This window comes from Elgaria multicarinata, chromosome 10, assembly GCF_023053635.1.
Source record: "Elgaria multicarinata webbii isolate HBS135686 ecotype San Diego chromosome 10, rElgMul1.1.pri, whole genome shotgun sequence".
Lineage (NCBI taxonomy): Eukaryota > Metazoa > Chordata > Lepidosauria > Squamata > Anguidae > Elgaria > Elgaria multicarinata.
The window spans coordinates 2,496,677-2,519,030 of record NC_086180.1 but is presented as its reverse complement, the minus strand read 5'-3'; the positions used below and the strand labels follow the sequence as shown (position 1 = coordinate 2,519,030).

The 22,354-nt window shown below is 48.6% G+C and overlaps 1 protein-coding gene across 1 annotated transcript; it reads right to left on the bottom strand.

Moving 5' to 3' along the window:
• Nucleotides 1-2,751: 2,751 nt before the first annotated feature.
• Nucleotides 2,752-13,479, bottom strand: TEX261 (testis expressed 261). The gene is made up of 6 exons (XM_063135733.1): nt 13,348-13,479; nt 8,729-8,808; nt 7,951-8,104; nt 5,697-5,764; nt 4,798-4,900; nt 2,752-4,079 (listed from the first exon to the last, which is right to left on the bottom strand). The coding sequence occupies exons 1-6, from the start codon at nt 13,415-13,417 to the stop codon at nt 3,964-3,966; spliced, it is 591 nt and encodes a 196-aa protein (XP_062991803.1). The 5' UTR covers nt 13,418-13,479; the 3' UTR covers nt 2,752-3,963.
• Between the last annotated feature and the right edge of the window lie 8,875 nt (nt 13,480-22,354).

Below are 22,354 nucleotides of genomic sequence, written 5' to 3'. Positions count from 1 at the left end.
TGACCCCATACAAGGCCGCCTTTCCTGTGGCGTCGCTCTCCCAAGGCATGGCTCCAACACATACCACTCCTGGAATAAGTGTAAAGAATTACAGTGGCTTTATCCATGCAGTGTTTAAAAACTTTTGTATTGATTAGGACACTGAACTGAGCTGGTGTCCAAATAACCATCCTAAGCCGCCATGCAAGGCTTGGCCTTAGCCCCATCATAGAATCATAGAATAGCAGAGTTGGAAGGGGCCTACAAGGCCATCGAGTCCAACCCCCTGCTCAATGCAGGAATCCACCCTAAAGCATCCCTGACAGAGGGTTGTCCAGCTGCCTCTTGAAGGCCTCTAGTGTCGGAGAGCCCACAACCTCCCTAGGTCACTGATTCCATTGTCGTACTGCTCTAACAGTCAGGAAGTTTTTCCTGATGTCCAGCCGGAATCTGGCTTCCTTTAACTTGAGCCCGTTATTCCGTGTCCTGCGCTCTGGGAGGATCGAGAAGAGATCCTGGCCCTCCTCTTGACTCGATGGCCTTGTAGGCCCCATCCAACTCTGCTAATCTATGATTCTATGAATCACCGGACTTGACTTTGTCCTATGTAGGTGAAGGGCTGCCTTTCACTTCCATGGGAAAAGCAAAGCAGCAGCGGTGTGTTCTTCCTGCCCTCTGGAGGCCAGGAGGCGCCTGTTGCTGATGCCCAGTGATAAAGAGCCAGGAAACTTCAAGCACTCTACAGCTGTAAAGTTAATTTTTAAATAAGATGCTGGACATCACCTTTCATCAGGTGTCAGACAGAGTATGAACACAGCCAAGTCCACCAAGGAGGACTCACAGGGCCAATCCTTTTCAGTGCTAAGATGTTCGGCATCAGCCTTCTCAACTTGGTGGCCTCCAGATGTTGTGCTGGCTAGGGGATGCTGGGAGCTGTAATCCAACACACCAGGTTGGGGCAGGCTATTCAAAGGCAGGGCTCTTCACATATGGACAGAAACCTAGAGAGCAAAGTCAGCCAAGTGCCCTATGGGCTTCTAAGGGGAGCCATCTAATGCAGTTGCCTCGGGAAGCTGGATTTTGCCCGAGCTTTGGAGGATTCTCCCACATCACCATCCTTGTTTTCCAGTCTTTGGGGAGGCGCTCATCCACTGCACTCTGGGTGTGCTGACCCCTGCGATTTCCCAAATGTGGGAAACTCCACTGCATAATTTGTATTATGCAAGTGAGGAGCCAGGTAGGCACATACATATATGTAAGTAACAGATCGGTCTTCTCACACACCTTTGTTTCTGCATCAAGTAAATCTTGCCAGTTTCATGTCTGTGAAAGATTGGAGTCCCCACTGCCAAGAGCCATCATTACAGCTGGGCCTGTAGCCTGCCTGAACTCCCCCCACGTGCACTGCGTGGCGGAGGGGTGGGGTCCCTACGCAGCACAGCCAATGTCAAGCCTGCAAGTACAGAGCTCACAAACGATGTAGGAAGATCTATTTGAAATCTCCCCAAATTCTGTCTGCCATCTAGTGCAGCCTTCCTCGACCTGGAGCGCTCCAGATGTGTTGGACTGGGAGTTGTAGTCCAGCACATCTGGAGCGCCCCAGGTTGAGGAAGGCTGATCTAGTTGGGGGGGGGGGCTATTTTGCCCAAGAGCTACATTTGCATACCAGCAGTGATCTCAGAAGTCAGGTGGGGGCCCTTTTTAAAGAGAGGGAAACCTTACACGGAACACGTGCCAACGGTGAAGCAGGGCTGCCTGGTGCCACTACACATGCTCTCAAATGTTTATGTCCCCTCCTCCCCTCCCTCCCAAGAGCTCCGAAGCTGGATCAAACCAAAGGCCGCTCTGCTCTTACGCCAGCATCGAAGCGGATGCCTATGGGAAGCCCACCAGCAAGCCAGGAGTATGGAGGCACCCGCCCACTGACGTTGCCCAGCAAATGGCATTCAGAGGCGTCCTGTTCCCTTCTTTTTCTCCATTGCTGTCTCTCTCCTTCCTTTCCTCCATCAGCACCAGGCAGCCAAGCTGATTAATTTGGTAGTAATTGCAGAGGTTTCTGCCAAAGCCAACCACTCAGCTTTGCAAGGGTGCTCTCACATACTGGAATAAGCCTCGGGTCTGGCCAGAGGGCCCCCGTAGCTGACTGAAAGCAGCTCCCAAAGTTCTTTCCCAGCCCAGCAATTGGGAGACACACAAACACACAGGCATGTTGGAGGCCTAATCTGGGCTCTCCTGCATGTAGAGAAACCATCCCATGAGGGAAAGGAGCCCGCCCACCCCGCTGCATCGCGTACCGTCAAGAGGTTCTGCATCTGATAGTCTGGAATAGGTGTGTGTGTCACTGCCTCGTCTGCTTTTCATGCAAAGTGCAGCGCTCTGATGAGGGGAAGCTTGAACAAAAACCACTTTATCAAGAAGCTGGACAGGTCCTTGAAGGTCCTTAAGACCTCCAGTGCTCCAAGGAGGCAAGGAAAACGCTCCTCCTTGCAGCAGAAGCCTCCTGTCATTTCCAGATCGGCCCGGACCCCATCCAACAGCAGCAGGCACCGGACCACTCCGGAAATGGTTCTGCCCTCCCAACCCAGCCCCACTTGAAGCTGCGGTTCACGCCCATTCGAAGTTGGTACCCAGCCTCTTGCGTTGCTTCTGATGCTGCTCTCTGAGCCACAGCAGGGAGAAGCAGGTCGTGGGCCTTCCGACCGAAGCTTGCTAAAATATTAAGAGCCCTGGCTTCAATAAGCATGACTGGACGGGGACAGCCGCTCACCTTCCTTGCTTTTAAGGCAAATTTTTACCTAACACCTTTATTAACACGGATTGTGTGCTGATACAGAAAGCAAACTTCCATTCAATTTCAGAGAGAGAACAAAATGATCTTGTCAGCATCTGCACCGTGGTGTGTAGCAACTGCCTTCCTTTCAGCAGCTGAAGTGGCTCTGACCCTTCTCATTGCCTGGTGGAACCTTTCATAAGGCAATCCAGAACACGGAGGCGGGAGCCGCCCGCAATCAGACGAACCAGCTGCTAAAAAAAAGCCCTTCCCGTTCCGGCACCTTGTTATTTCTTTGCAAACGAACTGTTCTTCCCCCACTATTCTCTGGTACTTGTGCTCCTTGATTTTCACTCATCACAGCCAGGTCCAAGTTAGTGAAACCTTTGCAAGAGAGGGATATATGCCTGCAATCTTCCTTTTTGAACAGGGCTTTTCATTTATACAACTCAAATGCTGAAGGAACAGTGGAAATCTAGAAAATCTGTGCAAATAATCATCTCTAGATCGCCCAATTTTAAAAAGTCTACAGAGGCCTGAATCATCCTGAGAAGGAGAAGCCTGGTGAAAATGGGAGTAGAAGGGATTCCTACTTCCTGATCCTCGAGGCCAGTATCGATTAACACGAATGCAGATCCCAGATTTGTCACCCAAAATGGAGGCAGGAGCCAGACCCTCTGTCCATCTCTCCACCACGTCAGGTACATATTTTACAAGTGCCTTATGGAAGTCCAGTCTCCCTCGCTTTCTACAGAGACACACTGGAAAAATTCTAGCGGCAGGAAGGTCTTTGTGCCTTGATCGTAAATCTGCGTAAAACCCCCATTCAGCCTTGAACACTTCATACCAAGGAAGACACATCCATGAATGAAGCACCTTTTGTGGAAATGTTTTGGCTTTCAATAGGAACAATGGATGGCAGCTCAGCATCGGGCTCCATCCAAAGTGCAGCCGAGGCAGGATCCAAAGTTCCAGAAGGCCATCGCCTTCCTTGGCCACACCCACCTCACAAGCGGACTAGCAAAGCCAGAGTGGTCCAAAGGGCACCTTCCCAGAGCGTGGGCGATCAACGCCTGTTGTTTCTTGCCCAGCATGTCCCAAACGTGTCCTTTTGGACAGTCGTAAGGGAGAGGTGAACGCCGAGGCGCCGGAACCTCACGCTCCGTTTGGATGAGAGTGTTCACGGGAGAACAGAAGACATGGAGGGGCGGGGATCAATACATCTTCTGGCGGCTTGGCAGGATGGCTTCCTTGACGAACGAAAAGATGACCAGGATGCCGGAGCGCTTCCCCCGCTTCCCTTTGGTGAAGTAGTTCGACACCACGTCGTCTGAGGAGGCAAAGAGAAGAAGACAAAGCTAAACCCAGGAGGCGGTCAGGTAAACCCGGATCCCACCTTCCCCATCCCCGACTTCACCTGCGCTCTGCCGATTGATGAAGCGAGAGACAGCCCCACCACCACCACCCATGGCTGATGGTTCCACTGTGGCCCTATAAGCACTGCCCTGTAGGACTTGTTAAGTCCAACAAGCCGTTGCTCCCTCCAGAACCAAGATTAAGAGTTTGCCTCTTTATCCACGAGAACTGGTCCGGTGCCCGGGGTGAACACAAGACCACCTGTCAGGGATGCTTTAGGGTGGATTCTTGCATTGAGCAGGGGGTTGGACTCGATGGCCTTGTAGGCCCCTTCCAACTCTACTATTCTATGATTCTATGATCTTGGCATTCTGTGCATCCACACACCCAGAAAGTCAGGTTTCTGGTCCTCAAGCCTAAAGGACTTGTGGGCGATGCCTTATGAAATGTAAAGCTGCCGGGAGGGTGGAAATGAGTCTAGCCCAGCTCCTCCTCCCTCACTGCTGGCTACATTTCTCCCGCTCCAGCCAACACCACCCCCAATCTACACAGCTGCCCGCCTTCTTCCTGCCGGTGCCCTCGAGAAAATTCTCTTCTAGAACCAGGGCAGAGAAGCAAAGCCGCTTCACACGCATCCTTATTCCAACTGCGCCCTATGGTGCAGAGGCCTCCCCGCTGCCCTGGAAACTCACCTCCAGGCTGCACTGTGGAAGGCAGCACATTTTCCCCAGCTGACAAGGAAACAAAGAACGCGAAGGGGATTAGCCACAGGCAGAAGGTGAAGTAGGCAAGGACCTGGGGGCGAAACATGGAGGAGACATCACCAAAAGCCGCCACAGCCACGCCTGGCCACCCAGAGACACAAGGCGTCCCGCAGCCCACTGCTCCACAAGGACACCGCAGAGCTGAAGGCATTTTGGGCAACGTCTCAACCCCCAAGATCAGCAATATTTGCAAACTCTCATGGAGGAACAGCATGAAGCACAGATGCTCATTATGTCGGCATCCTGCCCAAGAATCTCGGTGCCCAGGACCCAACCTGCTCTGGATCAGGCCCCGTCCTGCTTAGCTTCACAAAGGAACCACTGGCAGATGCCCCACAACACGCTCTAGGTCGGTGACCCACGCACAACCTCCGAAAGTTGGCCTCTCTAGTGATCAGCCTCTCACTTAAAACACAATCCTATGCCCCACTTATGTGGAGCGAAGACCCACTGCCATTGAACTGCGTGCACTGGGGGCACGACTCGGAGATCCCAAGAACATTCATGCAACAGAAACGGGGCCCTTCCTGAACTACAGAAGGGAATGGGACAGACCACACCTGTCCGCTGAGCTGTGGAGATCTTTCAGATTGTAGCAACAGTGCTTAAAGCCAACCTCAAAAAGAACAGGTTCCACGGTTTTGGAGTCAAGAGCTATCCTAAAAACGCTTTGCTCGAAGAAAGAATCCCACACTTTTTAGCATTTTTTGATCAGCTCTTTCAAAAATTAGAGAACTTTTATCATGAAAGCTCTACCCCGCTTCCCCCCCCTCATTGCCCACCTCCTTACACACAAGCTCCAGAAGTTATCCAATGGCCTCTCTTACCTCTGAGAACGGATAGTACTCTTCTGCAAAATACTGGAAAGCTAAGTAGTGATTCAGCACAACCAGCACTGCCAAAGGAAAGAGCAAATTGCCAGATGAGAAACAACCCTCCAACACCATCCCCAGGCACCCCAGGCCTCTGCAGGCAGCTGTGCAAGACGCGGCGGAGGATTAGACCCTGCTTAGGCCACATTGTGGAATCTGAAACGCGTGTTAGATTTCAGAGAATCTCGGATTTCTTTTAAACAAAAATGCATGTTTTCAGCCCTCCTTGTTGACAATATATTTGACCAGCTGCCAGCAGTGTCGTAGAATTTCAGCTGTGTTCCCCTTCTACAGACTCCTCATTGCTAAGTTCACTTTCATAGAATCATAGAATAGCAGAGTTGGAAGGGGCCTACAAAGCCATCGAGTCCAACCCCCTGCTCAATGCAGGAATCCCCCTTAAAGCATCCCTGACAGGTGGTTGTCCAGCTGCCTCTTGAAGGCCTCTAGTGTGGGAGAGCCCACAACCTCCCTAGGTAACTGGTTCCATTGTCGTACTGCTCTAACAGTCAGGAAGTTTTTCCTGATGTCCAGCCGGAATCTGGCTTCCTTTAACTTGAGCCCGTTATTCCGTGTCCTGCACTCTGGGAGGATCGAGAAGAGATCCTGGCCCTCCTCTGTGTGACAACCTTTTAAGTATTTGAAGAGTGCTCTCATGTCTCCCCTCAACCTTCTCTTCTCCAGGTTAAACAGGCCCAGTTCTTTCAGTCTCTCTTCATAGGGCTTCGTTTCCAGACCCCTGATCATCCTGGTTGCCCTCTTCTGAACACGCTACAGCTTGTCTGCGTCCTTCTTGAACTTTGGAGCCCAGAACTGGACGCAATACTCTAGATGAGGCCTAACCAGGGCCGAATAGAGAGGAACCAGGACCTCACGTGATTTGGAAGCTATACTTTTATTAGGTGCATTCTCTTTCCCTTATTGTTTTATTATGATTTTATTAGAATGTAAGCCTATGCGGCAGGGTTTTGCTATTTTATTGTTTTACTCTGTACAGCACCATGTATACTGAAGGTGCTATATAAATAAATAAATAAATAAATAAATAATATTAATGCAGCCCAAAATAGCATTTGCCTGTCTTGCAGCCATATCGCACTGTTGGCTGCAATGTTGTTGGCTGCAATGGCGTGACCAAACTCTGTCAAACCCCAGAAAAAAAGGGAAAAACCACATTCTGAATAATAGATTCAAAATTATGCAATTAAGTTGAGCAACTATGCAAAAATAAATACATACTAGCTTTGTTGACAAAATTCTATGAGCTCTATGACACTTGGACAACCATCTGTCAGGCATGCTTTAGGATAGATTCCTGCACTGAGCGGGGGGTTGGACTCGATGGCCTTGTAGGCCCCTTCCAACTCTACTATTCTATGTTTCTATGAAATTCCCTCTTCATCACAGCAGTTAAAGCTGCAGGAGCTATACTGGAAACAAAGCACTATGAGGAGGGGCTGAAAGAAGTGGGCCTGTTTAGCCTGGAGAAGATAAGATTGAGGGGAGACATGATAGCACTCTTCCAATACTTGTAAGGTTGTCACACAGAGGAAGGTCAGGATCTCTTCTTGATCCTCCCAGAGTTCAGGACACGGAATAACGGGCTCAAGTTAAAGGAAGCCAGATTCCGGCTGGACATCAGGAAAAACTTCCTGACTGTTAGAGCAGTACGACAATGGAACCAGTTACCTAGGGAGGTGGTGGGCTCTCCCACAGTAGAAGCCTTCAAGAGGCAGCTGGACAACCATCTGTCAGGGATGCTTGAAGGTGGATTCCTGCACTGAGCAGGGGGTTGGACTCGATGGCCTTATAGGCCCCTTCCAACTCTACTATTCTGATTCAATGTAGTCCAACACATCCAGAGGGCCCCAGGTTGGGGAAGGCTGATACTGCCTTATATTGTATTTTTTATTTGTGTTTTTAGACTGTTGGTCATTTTATTATGCTTTTCATGGTTTAAATTTTTTTGTGAACCGCCCAGAGAGCTTCGGCTATTGGGCGGTATAAAAATGTAATAAATAAATAAAAAATACTGCACTTTGCTCCTAAGACATGAGGGCGAGAACGCTACTCACACAGTAGTCATAAAGCTAAAGCTGAGATGCTGAGGACTCAGAAGGTCCAGCACAGCCACAGCGAGGCAGAATTCCAACCCTGGAAGCATGCAAAGAACGCCGCCTCTGGCTCCCAGCAACTCAAAGGCACTCACCGCAGGACAGTATGAAGTTTGGAGAGGTCAGCATAATGAAGGGGAACGTCTGTAGTAATCCAAAATAGACGAGGTTGGTGAAGAGGCCCACACCAACCATGAGGGCTGGGAAGTGTTCGAAGAGGTACAGTCCGACCAGCACAGCTGTGGAGAACTAAATGAAAGCACAGAGCCACGATTAGTTCAACCGGCTTCCCTGACCAAGCACCAAGCAGGCCACAGAGCAAAGCTGACAGCATTTCCCCCAACAGCCAGCGTGATCCCTCTGGGGTCTCTGCTGGCTTGCAATCTCTACGTCAATTTAGATGCATATTCAGATGTGTTCCCTGGTGGGATTTTACAAGGCTAAAGTAAAAGGAACAAAGGAAATTCCCCCTAAAAACAAGCCACCCACAGAGCAGCTGGCAGGGATGCTCCCCTAGAAGAAGGGAAGGAAGATCACAGAGGCAGCTGGGCCCTGGCCTGCAGATGGGACAGGTAGTCCTCCTCCTCATCCCCATAAAGCCACGGAGCAACCCACCTTGCGGCAGAGTTCCTGCTTCCTTGAGCTTTGAAGCGTGACTGTTTTAGCCAACTCCAAAATGCGTGGCATGAGGCTCCTGACAGGGCCCTCTTGCCCTCAACTCCAAACACGTGGCCTGGGCAATACCTCCCGCTGGTGCAGTCTGAGCCCCGTTTATCCTGGCCATCCTAGTCTCAGACTACGCAAGCAGGGATTACTGGCACACATGATCTGGTCTTACTCATTAAAGGTCAGGGAAGACAGCCAGAGACTTACCCAAATCATGTACTTGATGATTCTGCTAGTGACTACTGTGTACTCTTCTATCATCTCCGCCAAGTAGTACAAGCCAGCCGCTGGAATGAAGAAGAGGAATTCGTTGGACACAAAACACAGCCAAGGAGGGGGGAAACGAGGCCAAAAATCCCCTTCATTTCTGGCCACATAATGTCTTGCTTATGAACTCCAAAACAGCACTGTGGCTGTAACCCACTCCAGGCCTTGTGGCTTTGGTGTCCCCAGGAGAGGTGGAGCTCAGGTTCACATCACTGTCGAAGACTAAATAGTCATCTTGCTAACTGCAGCTATCGCAAGCTTCAAACATTGTGCTCTGGAGCTTTTCCAGGTAATCATTTTATAGTTACAACAAAATATGCAATTTTTTGGACTCTGTAGCAGATATTCCTTGTTCCAGAACAAGGCGCCTGGCGCCTACACTGTACTCTTTTCGTCGCCAGCTGAAGACCTTTTTATTCTCTCAGTATTTTAACACTTGATTTTAACTTAAATTTAAATTTTACTGTTCTAACTCTGTATTTTATTCTTATATCAATTTTGCTGCGTGGTTCTTATCCTGGTTGTGCTTTTTATACTGTATTTTGTATTTGTGCTTTTAACCTGTTGGTTGTTTTATTATGTTTTTAATTTTTGTGAACCGCCCAGAGAGCTTCAGCTATTGGGCGGTATAGAAATGTAATAAATAAATAAATAAATAAATAAATAAAATAAACTCAAGCAACATGATTTTGTTACACTTCATTGTTTCAATTGCTGCTCAAGTTGAGACCAGTAATGGCTTCTCTCTCCGTCTGACTAGATTCTTTCCCAAACTTAAACGGGTGTATCTGAGTTTCACCAGATCAAGAGAAAATACAACAGCTTTAAAGGACAGACCCCACCCAGTGATAGATTTGCAAATCTTTACCAAGTGTTTTGGGTTTCATGAATTAATGTATATAAATAGTGATCCCTGAAACTTCTATCAAGCCAGACAACGCCATTATGGTATTAAAAATACATTTTTATTACTCAAATAGTGCAGAAGAATAACAAACTTGAGCTAAGATGAGGCAGATTACAAACATTTCTAAATATTCACAAGTTATAATTAGAGATGTAAAATTCCTGAAAATTTTGAAGCCATGGGGGGAAAAGCTTGGTTTTTTTCTGGGGGGTTTCGGGGAAAAAACAGAAATTTTCGGAAAAATTGATATAATGCAATATTAGCACTTTTTACAGTCACTTTGTTACTTTAGGAACATAAAATGTAATTATGTCCAAGTTGGTTTGGCATAAAATTATTACATTTGGTATATTAAAAGTACAGTGTATTTAAACAATTATTACAAATTGAATTTACTTTTTAATTTTTTAAAAAAAAAATGGTAAAAAATGGCGCTACAACCTCCTGAACCGTTAGGAACACCTGAACTGTAAGAAACCTCTTTGGTTTTGCCAGTTTATGAGCAGGCAAAAAATAATTTAAAACAACAACAGAGGAAACCATCAACGTTAGTAACAAAGAAAATCATTTATGTCTCTGCTAGTCCTCCATAGTGTCAAGTGGACATAAAGCCCCCATTTCCCATAAAAAGAACTGAGAAAAAGGGGGGACCAAGATTCAACGAACATGCATGAAATCTAATCAGGCTCATTTCCTGAGCTGCAGCCATCACTATCAGTTTCAGTCTCTGCTTCCATGGCAGTGCTGCCCCCTAGAGGCAGAAATGCATCTTGCTCTTGCCTTTGAGAGCTGTAGACTCAGTTTGCAACCTAGGACTTGCTAGTCCCCGGTGCACAGAAATTGTAATCTGATACTGTACATAGATTTTAGAAATCATTTGGAGAAATAAATATCTAAACACCTTCCCTTAAACATTTTATTCATCATGCTAAAATAAAACATCCCATAACCCATTTTTTCTTCATTTCCCCCCTCCCATTTTTTTGGAAAAATAGCAAAAAAGGCTATTTTCCCATTTTTTTCCAGGCTTTCACATCTCTAATTATAATCATTAAAAGTACAATGAAGACAGTAGCAAGCATGTTGATACCATCGTAAAATCTAACTTCCTCTCATTCTAACAGTCAGCATTAAGCCAGCTTAAGCACGTATGGTGGGCTTCTCGTTCTCCCGGGGTCTCTCTCCCAAACAGATGAGACCCTGGCCTTTTATAACTCTCGTGATGCTGATGGACTCATCCTTAGTTTCGGACCTGGTCATACCACCATTCCCATTTTTCTCAATGTTGCCAGGACTGCCACTGATACCAGCAACACCCAGACAGCGGTCTTCCTGCTAAGTTAAGCTACATGCTGCTTCTAGCACTTGACTGCCCAATTGTGCAGCCTCCCTCCATTTCCAAGAATATATTCCTTTACTCATAATTCATAGAATCATAGAATAGCAGAATTGGAAGGGGCCTCTGAGGCCATGGAGTCCAACCCTCTGCTCAATGCAGGAATCCACCCTAAAGCATCCCTGACAGATGGTTGTCCAGCTGCCTCTTGAATCTCACAACACTTGATAAGTGCCTCTTATCTCACAACACTTACATAACACAACTAGTCACACCTACATGATACAATAAATTCTTATCAATTCAACACACCACAATGCATTTTCCATTACAAAGTAATGCAACCCTTATTTTGTTTTGCAAGTGGTTCTTCCGTTGCGTAAACTACTTTTATTATTCTCTTTCAATACTCAGTGATTGCAGCATCCTCCTGATATGGTACCACATTACTGGAGGAGGTAGAGCTGTTTTTCTTCCACTCACATAATATTAGAATCCAGGATCATCCAGTAAATGATAGGAGATTCTGGACAGATTATTAATATTTTATTAATATTTATTTATATAGCACCAACAATGTACTTGGTGCTGTACAGATAAAAGGAAGCACTTCTGCAGACAGCACAACATGTAGGGATGGCTGCCAACTTGAACTTTAAAAGAGGATTAGGCCAATCCATGGAGGATAAGGTTAGTATCAATAGCTACTAATGATACCTATTTGCTACCTCCAGTTCAGGAGGCAATATACCTTTCCTTACCAGTTGTTAGGGAACATAAGTGGGAGGGCGATATTTGTGGGCTTCACATTGGGCATCTCCTTGGACCCTAAGCGAACAGAGATGGACTAGAGAGGCCTTTGGTCTCACGCAGCATGGCTCTTATGGAGCGTTTGTTCAGTGCTTAATTTTGTTTTAAATTTATCTGAAAGCAACAGAACGGAATGAGGTAGATCAGACTTTCCGAAGCTGGTGCCTTCCAAACGTGCTGGGCTGCCACTGCAATCCAATCAGAGTGGCGTAGTGGTTAAGAGTGTCAGACTGGGAGTTGGGAGATTCGAGTTCTAGTCCCTGCTCAGCTACGGAAGCTCACTGGGGAGACTTTGGGCCAGTCACAGACTCTCGGCCCAGCCTACTTCACAGGGTTGTTGTTGTGAGGATAAATATGGAGAGGAGGAGGATTCTGTACACCGCCTTGGGTGCCTTGGAGGGGGGAAATATAACAATATAACAAATCACCATTATTAGATTTGCACTCTATGGCCAATGCTGACTGGGGGATGGGAACTGCACTCCCAACACCCGTGGAGGGCACCAGCTTGGGGGACGATGATCTAGGCGGGGTCGGGGAGAAGACCAATGACGGCCACTGATTCAAATCAAGATGCCCGGGTGGCTCCCTCCTTGATGGGCTTTCGGAAGCAGGCGAAAACGTTTTTGTTCCAGCAGGCCTTTGGAGAATAATCTGGCCCTCCAACTACGTTAACGTCTTATAATTTTGTTGTGTATTTTAAATGTTTATGGTTTTGTTTCCCACCCACCTACCCCAATGTATGTTTTAGACTTTGTAAGGCCGCCCTGAGGCCCAGCACTGGGCAAAAGGCGGGATACAAACTAATATAATAATACTGTATTTCTTCGATTCTAAGACGCACTTTTTCCCCCATATAAACATCTCTAAAAATGGGGTGTGTCTTAGGCTTTTTTTTTCCTGTTGGTGATACTGAAATCAGTGTGCGTCTTACAATCGATGGTGTCTTACAATCGAAGAAATACGGTAATAATAATAATAATAATAATAATAATAATAATAATAAATGCGTGCACTCTGCGCATGCACGCTGAACAGCTTCTCCCAGAAGGGCCATAAGCAAGGCACAGTGTCGGCAGGCAGCCCACCCCCCAAGCAACTGGTACTCAGATAGGCTGCCTCTGAACGTGGAGGTTCTACTTAGCCGCCCTCCCGGTGGTTTGGACTGCAACTCCCATCATCCCCAGCCGCCGTGGCCAATGGCTCACTGCCGTCCAGTGGGGCCCCCTCCCCTGCCTGTGGGCCCAGCGAGGCGGGGCTTATTTTGACCACTTCTCCAGGGAAGACCCCCACCCCCGGGAGGGGGAGGAGCCACGTGGGGGAAGCGGCGCCCGCCCATTGGCCGGCCACCATGAGACCCCGCCCCTGTGGGCGGGGCATACCACTGCCATTCCTGAAGCGGGGGTGAGAGGGGGGGGCACGACGGAATGGCGGGCGCCGGCCTGGGAAAGCAGGGATCGGGCGGGACCATTCGCTCCCGGGATGGAGGGGGGTGCTGGGCCTCACCGATGCCGAGGGTGACGAAGGCGGCCTGGATGAGGAGCGCGAGCCAGCTCAGCGCGTACATGAACCACATCGTCGTCGTCGTCGTGGTCGCGGCCGTCGCCTCACCCGGCGGCTCGGCAGCGGAGGCTCCGCCCACCACTTCCGGCGAAACCGGAAGCGGTTGGTCGGACGGCCGGCCGCCACGGAGGCGGGAAGGAAGGAGCGGCCGGCGCCGGCGCCCTTGGGAGGCCGCGGCGGCCTCTAGCGGCTCGGAGGGCGCCCTGCACGTCAGGCCTTCTGGGGCAGCAAAAGGCGGATCCGCCAGATGGCCATTATGTCCCTGGTTTATTAATAATAATAATAATAATAATAATAATAATAATAATAATAATTTTTATTTATTATTATTATTATTATTATTATTATTATTATTTATTGCATTTTTATACCACCCAACAGCCGAAGCGCCCCGGGCAGTTCACAAAAACTAAAACCATTCAAAGTATAAAACAAACAGTATAAAAAACATGATATAAAATAAGCATTAAAACGGATTAAAGCATACCATACATGATTAAAACATCCTGAAAACATTCTAAAATTCCACTGGATAGGCCTGCCAGAATAGAGCAGTCTTTATTGCTTTTTTTAAATTATAAAAAATTCTTTAAAACATTCTAAAATTTCACTGCTGGAATAGATCAGTCTTTATTGCTTTTTTAAATGCTAAAAGACTTTTAAGTTGACGTGTCTCCTCCGAAAGGGCATTCCACAGTCTGGGAGCAGCAGAAGAAAAGGTCCTCTGGGTAACGGTTGTTAATCTAGTTTTTACTAGCTGAAGTGGATTCTTCCCAGGGGAAGAATAACAATTTATTAATAACAATAATAACAACAACAATTATTATTTATTTATTTATTGCATTTCTATACCGCCCAATAGCCGGAGCTCTCTGGGCGGTTCACAAAAAAATTATTATTATTATTATTATTATTATTATTATTATTATTACATATTATAATAATACAATAATGATAATAGAAAAATATACACCACTGGCCATGGAAGTCAAAGAACTCTGGCAACAGGAAAAGGTCACAATTATTCCATTCGTCACATCAGTCACTGGCATCACATCAAAAAACTATGCAGAAAACCTTCAGAACCTTCAGCCTCCCAAAATACATCCACACCAACACCCAGAAAGCAGCCACGCTCAAAACATGCTCAATTGCCAGGAAATTCCTGAATCTAAAAGACAGCATGACGTTCATCTAGAAAAAACACCATGAAAAAGATGATGATAGTCTACATATATAAAACGCTTAGGTATGTTTCCGTACAGGCTTCAGCTGATACAGGTTGCTAAGCAACAGTAAAAATGTGTAACATCAGCTGATACAGGTTGCTAAGCCCCTCGCCTAACTCCTCCAGGCTTTTCAAGGTAATCCTACCCCACTTTCTGCCTCTTCACTCCCCCTGCCAGGAAGGGGGCAGCGCCATGGTCCGGAGCATGAGCGAGGCACGGCCAAGGCCCTTGGTGGCCGGGTGCCTGCTGCGAGCCGAGGCCCCGGCCTAAACTCATGCGAGCTGGGTGGGTGGCCCAAGGCTGACAGGAACCCTGGGGAGAGGGGGATACCTTCCCCCTGACCTCCCTGCCCCCCCCCCGGTCTGCCAGATGGCGCTGTATCGGCGGCCTCCAAGCAGCCCCCGCCCCCGCCATGATATTTAATTAATAAACTTTAAGATATGCTACAACGGCGTATGTTACTCCGGGTACAGCTAGTAATAACCGAATTGCCAGTTGACTGCTACTAATTGCTACTAATTAATAAATAATAGAGCTTTGGCTATTGGGCGGTATAGAAATGCAATAAATAATAAATCCGCTGCCCCACCGACATCACAGCCCCCACTGGCCAGAACTCTTCTCCCATGAACCTGCGTCGTCCCCGTGAAAATAATTGCAGGGCTGTTCCAGGCGCCCGTGGATGTTAAAAAGACACCCGTCAACAGACCAGCCTTCCCCAACCTGGTGCCCTGCAGATGTGTGGGACTGCAGCTCCCATGCTGGCTCGGAATTATGGGAGTTGCAGTCCCACACGTCTGGAGGGCACCAGATTAGGAGAAGCTGCAACAGCTGATTTCAGCAGTTCTTTTTGTTTTCCACAAGGAACTCCTTTGGGCAAAGTGTGTGCTGTGAGTTTGCAGGACAGTGCCAGAACAAGGAAACCGCTTCCACCATTTTCAAGAGGCAGTTGGACAACCATTTGTCTGGGATGCTTTAGGGCAGATTCCTGCATTGAGCAGAGGGTTGGACTCAATGGCCTTGGAGGCCCCTTCCGACTCTGCTATTCTATGATTCTATGGCTGCTGTGAGACATGGAATAACGGGCTCAAGTTAAAGGAAGCCAGATTCCAGCTGGACATCAGGAAAAACTTCCTGACTGTTAGAGCAGTACGACAATGGAATCAGTTACCTAGGGAGGTTGTGGGCTCTCCCACACTAGAGGCCTTCAGGAGGCAGCTGGACAACCATCTGTCAGGGATGCTTTAGGGTGGATTCCTGCATTGAGCAGGGGGTTGGACTCCATGGCCTTGTAGGCCCCTTCCAACTCTGCTATTCTATGATTCTATAATTCTTGGATGTCACATCTGCCTTGACTGTGCCGCCCCACCATGCTCCGCAATGTGACAAGGGCTTCTGGGAGACACTCCTCAAACCGGCTGGCCCGGCTGGTGGGCACATCGAGACATCTTGGCCCTCCTGCCTCGTCCGGCAGTCACAACCTTCAAATTTCTGGTTTCCCCGACAGACTCAGAAGCCCAGCGCTCCCCCACCTCTGATCAAAGCTTCTTAAATGTCACTGAGGCAACCTCTGCCAGTGGTGCGCACGAGGCAGATGTTCCTTCACATTCCCTGCTGACGCGCGAGACGGCCTTCCTGTGACAATCGTAGCATTTCCCTTCAGGAAAGAAGAGCCAGAGAATATAGAGCGACAACCCAGAAAATGCCATTTAGGAAAGGTAAAGGAGCACGTAATGCGCTTAATTGAGGCTGCTTGGGAAGGAAGCTGTCACAGACGTCGGGACGGATCTGCTTCTCCTGGCGTGCAGCCGGCTCTTACGGGGTCAGGGATCAGGTGGGCTGGCCAGGAAGGAAGGTGCGCACACTTTGGCATTCGCTTCATACCAAAGGTTAATGGCTCCTTCTTATGCCCGTGTCTACCCGGGGTGGGGATGCGGGGTGTCCTTTGCCAGGCAGTTCGGCAATGAAGCCAGCCAGCGAGAAGGTTGGGCGTTCAGGCGTTGGCTCCATCAGGCCACCCTGCTGCAGCTCCAGGCCTGGAGCTCTGCAACCCCTTTTTTTTCCCTCTGTAACTTCCGTCTCCCCAGAGAGATGGACAACAGGAGATGGGAAACCAACAGTTTCGGCCACCACACCTAAAAGAAGATATTGTAGAGCTGGAAAAGATGCAGAATAAGGTAGCTAAAATGGTGTCGCGGAAATTAAACTGGTTCTTTTACCTAATGCCCACAGATATAAGAAACTAGCTTTATAACACATACATCATAAAGTTTATATCTTCTTGCTTAATTAAAACCTATTTTTCTTTTAATGTTACACTTGCTGTACTAGCTGATGTTGAAATAACATGTCACAAGATAGTTAAACCGTTGTAGTACATTTTGTAAGGCAAGCTAACCACAACTAGGAAACAGATGGAGATGTAGTTCCTGTAGCTATTACAATACCCATTATGGTGTTTTAGTCAGAGAAGTACCTGAACTCTGTATATGCCTAGGTGCTTTGCTATTTCATTGGTTGTTGTGTTGCTGAACTGTATTCTATATGATGATTTGGTATATTATGATTGGCAGGAAGGTTCTGCCATTGTATCTGAGGGGACCTGACCCTATCAAATGTTAACCTTTCCTGAAATTGCTGGGCAGTTCCTCAAACTGCCACCCTGCAGCGCTGCTTGTAATAAACCTTCTAAAGAGAGAGAAATTGTGTCTTGAGAGTCTGTGACCACCACTCAGCGAACCCAGGGACCCGTGGTTTTGGGTTCCACGACAATGGTCAAGGGACTGGAGCATCTTTCCTATGAGGGAAGGTTACAACAACTGGGATTGTTCGGCTTGGAAAAAAGGAGGCTGAGGGAAGACAGGATAGAGGTGGACAAAATGATGCATGTGGACAAGGAGACATTTTTCTCCCTCTCCCATAATACTAGAAACCAACGGGGTCATCCCATGAAGCTGATTGTGGGGAGATTCAGGACATATAAAAGGAAGGACTTCTTCACACAGCGCAGAGTTAAACTCTGGAACTCACTACCACAAGATGGAGTGATGGCCACCAATTTGGATGGCTTTAAAAGGGGGTTGAATAAATTCCTGGAGGAGAAGGCTATCAAGGGCGACTAGTCCTGATGGCTAAGTGCCATCTCCAGTATTCCAGGCAGTAAGCCTGTGTGCAGCAGTTGCTGGGGAACATGGGCGGGAGGGTGCTGTTGCATGATGTCCTGCTTGTTCATCCCTGGCCGATGGCTGGTGGGCCACTGTGTGAACAGAGTGCTGGACTAGATGGACCCTTGGTCTGATCCAGCATCAGGGCTCTTCTGATGCTCTTATGATCGGGTCTGTCTTCATTATAGTGGAGGTGGCACGACAGAACGTCCCACTGAATGTGTGCCCAGTTGCCTTTACCAGAGAGCTTTGGCTATTAGGCAGAGCAGACATGAAAGAAATGGGGGGGGGGAGAAGAATCTTGGGGAAAGGAACCTGCTGCCCAAGTCTCCAGGGAGAGCAGGGAGCAGCCCTAGGCATGGGGTGTCCTGACCCTGAGCCCTCCGTAGGCAACCGCTGTATTGGGGAGTCCCTGGGGTTTGATATGGGGCTTTCTGCTGGCAACGCTTGAGCTCAGCTGTTTTGCTAGAGCTCCTTGGCGGCCTTCCCGAGGGCTCCCCTTGGGCTGCCTCTTGCAGATTTTGCCGGCTTTCTTCCAAGCTCCTTTGAGCCCCCGCACCTGATGAGTGAGATGTATCTCCTACTTCCACATTAGCCTGCCTGGCCATTTCCGCCGGGGAAGTGTGAGAGGCCATTGCAGCGAAAGCAACCAGGAGTCTTGTGGCACCGTGAAGACTGACACATGTATCACGGCATAGCCAGCTTCTGTGAGACGCCGTCCGCTCCATCAGTGTTCCTAAACCTCCAGACTGGGAGTTTTAGGAACACACATGCTGGGGACGGGGGTTGTAAACCGTGCGATCAGAGGGAATGGAAATGCGAGAACAGACAGCGAGGGTTACTGTAACAACTGCCATTCATAAAACATTGAGTCCCTGACCGCCAGCAACTCTGGCCCTGCCCTCTAGGAGGCGCCCCTGACCCACAGCTACATGCAGCCCACGAGAGCACAAAGGCTGCCCACCCCCGCTGCGTGCAGAGACCTTGAGCTGCGAGGCAGCCACAGGCCAGGCTCCTGAGTGCACGTGGAGGAACCAGCGGTCTGACTGTGTATGAGGAGGCACCTTTTGACATTCAGCTTGACTGGGTGAGCCCTTTGCATGCCCCCCTCCATTGGCCTGGGCATCCATGCCCCTTTCATGCACGTGCACCTTGGCGCATGCCACGGGCTCTCTGTAACCGCCACGGAGTTTGTGTAACCACCCTAGCCTAGAGGAAAGGGAGGGACAGCCAAGGAGAACGGCACGTTTTCGAGTGGCCCGCCAGCTGACCCCACCGGGGAGGTTGACGCAAAGGCCGGTGTGCCGTGCACGCCTCTGCTCTTGGCGGACCTGGCTTTCAAATGGGCCGGTGCGCTCAGCAGCACCTGCTTGTCTTGGCCTAATGCTTCTGGACAAAGCGTGCCCCATGTGCCACAGAGATCAAGATTGCTAAGGAGGGGAGTGTGCCAAGCGGAGAGGGCGCACGGGAGGAGGAACACCCTGCCAGCCTTCGTCAGCGGCAGACGGACAGGTTGGACAGACAGACAGACAGACAGACAGACGGATGGACGGACGTGGAGAGGTCCAACTTACCCTGCAGGTGAGCACCCTCTGGTGGACACCGAGAGGACCGCAACAGCATTTTGACCGGAGATCTCTTCAGCCCAAACTAAACCTCATGATACCCTTGACACAATTAGCAACTGCCTGAACAGGTGCCGAGGAGGGGCCTGATCCAAATCAGGACTACAGCAGGGACCACCAGAATCTTGATGCAGGTTCCCCCTCCCCGGTCAGACCCACTATTTAACTTTAGTTCAATGAGATTTAAAATTCAGAAAACTTCCACGCGGTTCCCCGTGGTTTCCCATTTAGTGTCAATGGAACTTAGACGGCAAGCTTTGGGATCTGCTTCCCAGCACCAGGAGTCAAAATCCAGGGGCTCATTCATAGAATCATAGAATCATAAAATAGCAGAGTTGGAAGTGGCCTACAAGGCCATCGAGTCCAACCCCCTGCTCAATGCAGGAATCCACCCTAAAGCATCCCTGACAGGTGGTTGTCCAGCTGCCTCTTGAAGGCCTCCAGTGTGGGAGAGCCCACAACCTCACTAGGTCACTGGTTCCATTGTCGTACTGCTCTAACAGTCAGGAAGTTTTTCCTGACGTCCAGCTGGAATCTGGCTTCCTTTAACTTGAGCCCATTATTCCGTGTCCTGCACTCTGGGAAGATCGAGAAGAGATCCTGGCCCTCCTCTGTGTGACAACCTTTCAAGTATTTGAAGAGTGCTATCCTGTCTCCCCTCAACCTTCTCTTCTCCAGGCTAAACATGCCCAGTTCTTTCAGTCTCTCTTCATAGGGCTTTGTTTCCAGACCCCTGATCATCCTGGTTGCCCTCCTCTGAACACGCTCCAGCTTGTCTGCGTCCTTCTTGAATTGTGGAGCCCAGAACTGGACGCAATACTCTAGAGGAGGCCTAACCAGGGCCGAATAGAGAGGAACCAGTACCTCACGTGATTTGGAAGCTATACTTCTATTAATGCAGCCCAAAATAGCATTGGCCTTTCTTGCAGCCATATTGCACTGTTGGCTCCTACTCAGCTTGCGATCTACAACAATTCCAAGATCCTCCTCGTCTGTAATATTCTGTAAATACTACAAACTTCCCGGAGAGGCCTTTTACAGCTTGTTGTGTCGTTTTGATTCTAGCTTCGTATCTCACGTTGCTTGTCTGCTTATAATTTAATTTTATATCAGGGCCCTTGGCAGCCGCTTGAAGCCTTGCTCCTCACACTTAATAGTGCAATACCCGGTAGTGCTCTTACCATCCCCAAGATCCCTTGATATTTTTTACTCAAAAGTAAATGGAGTTCAGCAAAGGTTCATTCCAATGTTAAAGTTTCCTGTTTAGCAGTTCTGCCTCTTATATTGCTTCCTGCCAAGGGACGAAAAACCTGCACTGCCCCGTGACCAGACTCTCTTCATGCTCTTCAGGCTGCAGTGCCTGGACGTGCTTACCTGGGAATAACTCTCATTGAACTAAGAACTGAGTAGACATGCATTTTTGCCTTTTAATAGCAAAATAGCATTATTTCTCTACACAAAAGCGTTGACATTTGAACGTCAATTCAGCCTCCAAAGTGGAGGCTCTCACACTTTGCTCATTATACTTAGCATATTATTTTGTACTTTTCCTAGGTGTTGGGTGACCCTATGAAAAGGAGGACCGGGCTCCTGTATCTTTAACAGTTGTATTGAAAAGGGAATGTTCAGCAGGTGTCATTTGTATATATGGAGAATCTGATGAAATTCCCTCTTCATCACAACAGTTAAAGGTGCAGGAGCTATACTAGAGAGAAGAGATTTAAAAGAGGGCAGGGCTCCTGCAACTTTGACTTAGTTTTTGTGAACCGGCCAGAGAGCCTCAGCTATTGGGTGGTATAAAAATGTAATAATCATAAATAAATAATAAATAATAATTGTTGTGATGAAGGGAAAATTTCCCCATCTATACAAATGACACCTGCTGAAATTTCCTCTTCAATACAGCAGTTAAAGATACAGGAGCCCAGTCCTCCTTTTCATAGGGTCACCCTACCTAGGTGGTCACAGCTCCGCACCTACATGCTCTCAGCCATTCTTACGACAATCCTGTAGTTCTGTATTGCAAATGGGGAAGAGGAGCAGGGGAGAGAGAGGCATACTTAAGACCACATAGTGAATCCCTTCCCTAGCCAGGCACCCTCCAAATATCTTGGATGACAAGACCCATCATTGGGAGTTGTAGCCCAACACATTGAGGGGAGATTGAGGGGAGACATGACAGCACTCTTCAAATACTTAAAAGGTTGTCACACAGAGGAGGGCCAGGATCTCTTCTCGATCCTCCCAGAGTGCAGGACACGGAATAACGGGTTCAAGTTAAAGGAAGCCAGATTCTGGCTGGACATCAGGAAAAACTTCCTGACTGTTAGAGCAGTACGACGATGGAATCAGTTACCTAGGGAGGTTGTGGGCTCTCCCACCCTAGAGGCCTTCAAGAGGCAGCTGGACAACCACCTGTCAGGGATGCTTTAGGGTGGATTCCTGCATTGAGCAGGGGGTTGGACTGGATGGCCTTGTAGGCCCCTTCCAACTCTGCTATTCTATGATTCTATGATTCTATGATTTATAGGGTGCGTGGTTGGGGAAGGCTGTTCTAAGGGGTTTCTGCTGATCCCACTTCTTCCACATGGACTGTTTCTCCCCCCCCCATCGTTAATAATAATGATGAAATCCATGAGAGCCCCACGGGCCGCCGTGGAGACGCAAGCGCCAGCCCAGGCCTGCTGCCAGGTGAGAAGCAACTGCAAACCGCCAAGGTGCGCTGATAAATGGAGAACCGGGTGAAATGGAGACCCCGTGAGCGGGCCAGGGCACGGACATGTGGCCAGGGATGGCGTCAGCCGCCTCTGCTTGCTTAGCTGACTGCAGGGCACTCAAGTCATTGCTCAGTGACCGTTCCACTGCTGTCGGCTGCCTCTGGCGAAGGAGGAAGGTCTTCTTAAAGGGGCAGCTGAGCCGCCTGCTCTTTGGA

What these genes read in the sequence shown, in the direction of transcription:
- TEX261 (XM_063135733.1), bottom strand. Translation starts at nt 13,417, where the DNA reads ATGTGGTTCATGTACGCGCTGAGCTGGCTCGCGCTCCTCATCCAGGCC. An exon ending in CTTCGTCACCCTCGGCATCG is followed by an intron (nt 8,809 to 13,347) that starts GTGAGGCCCAGC and finishes TCTTCATTCCAG; the next exon opens with CGGCTGGCTTGTACTACTTG. An exon ending in AAACTTCATACTGTCCTGCG is followed by an intron (nt 5,765 to 7,950) that starts GTGAGTGCCTTT and finishes TTCCTTTGGCAG; the next exon opens with TGCTGGTTGTGCTGAATCAC.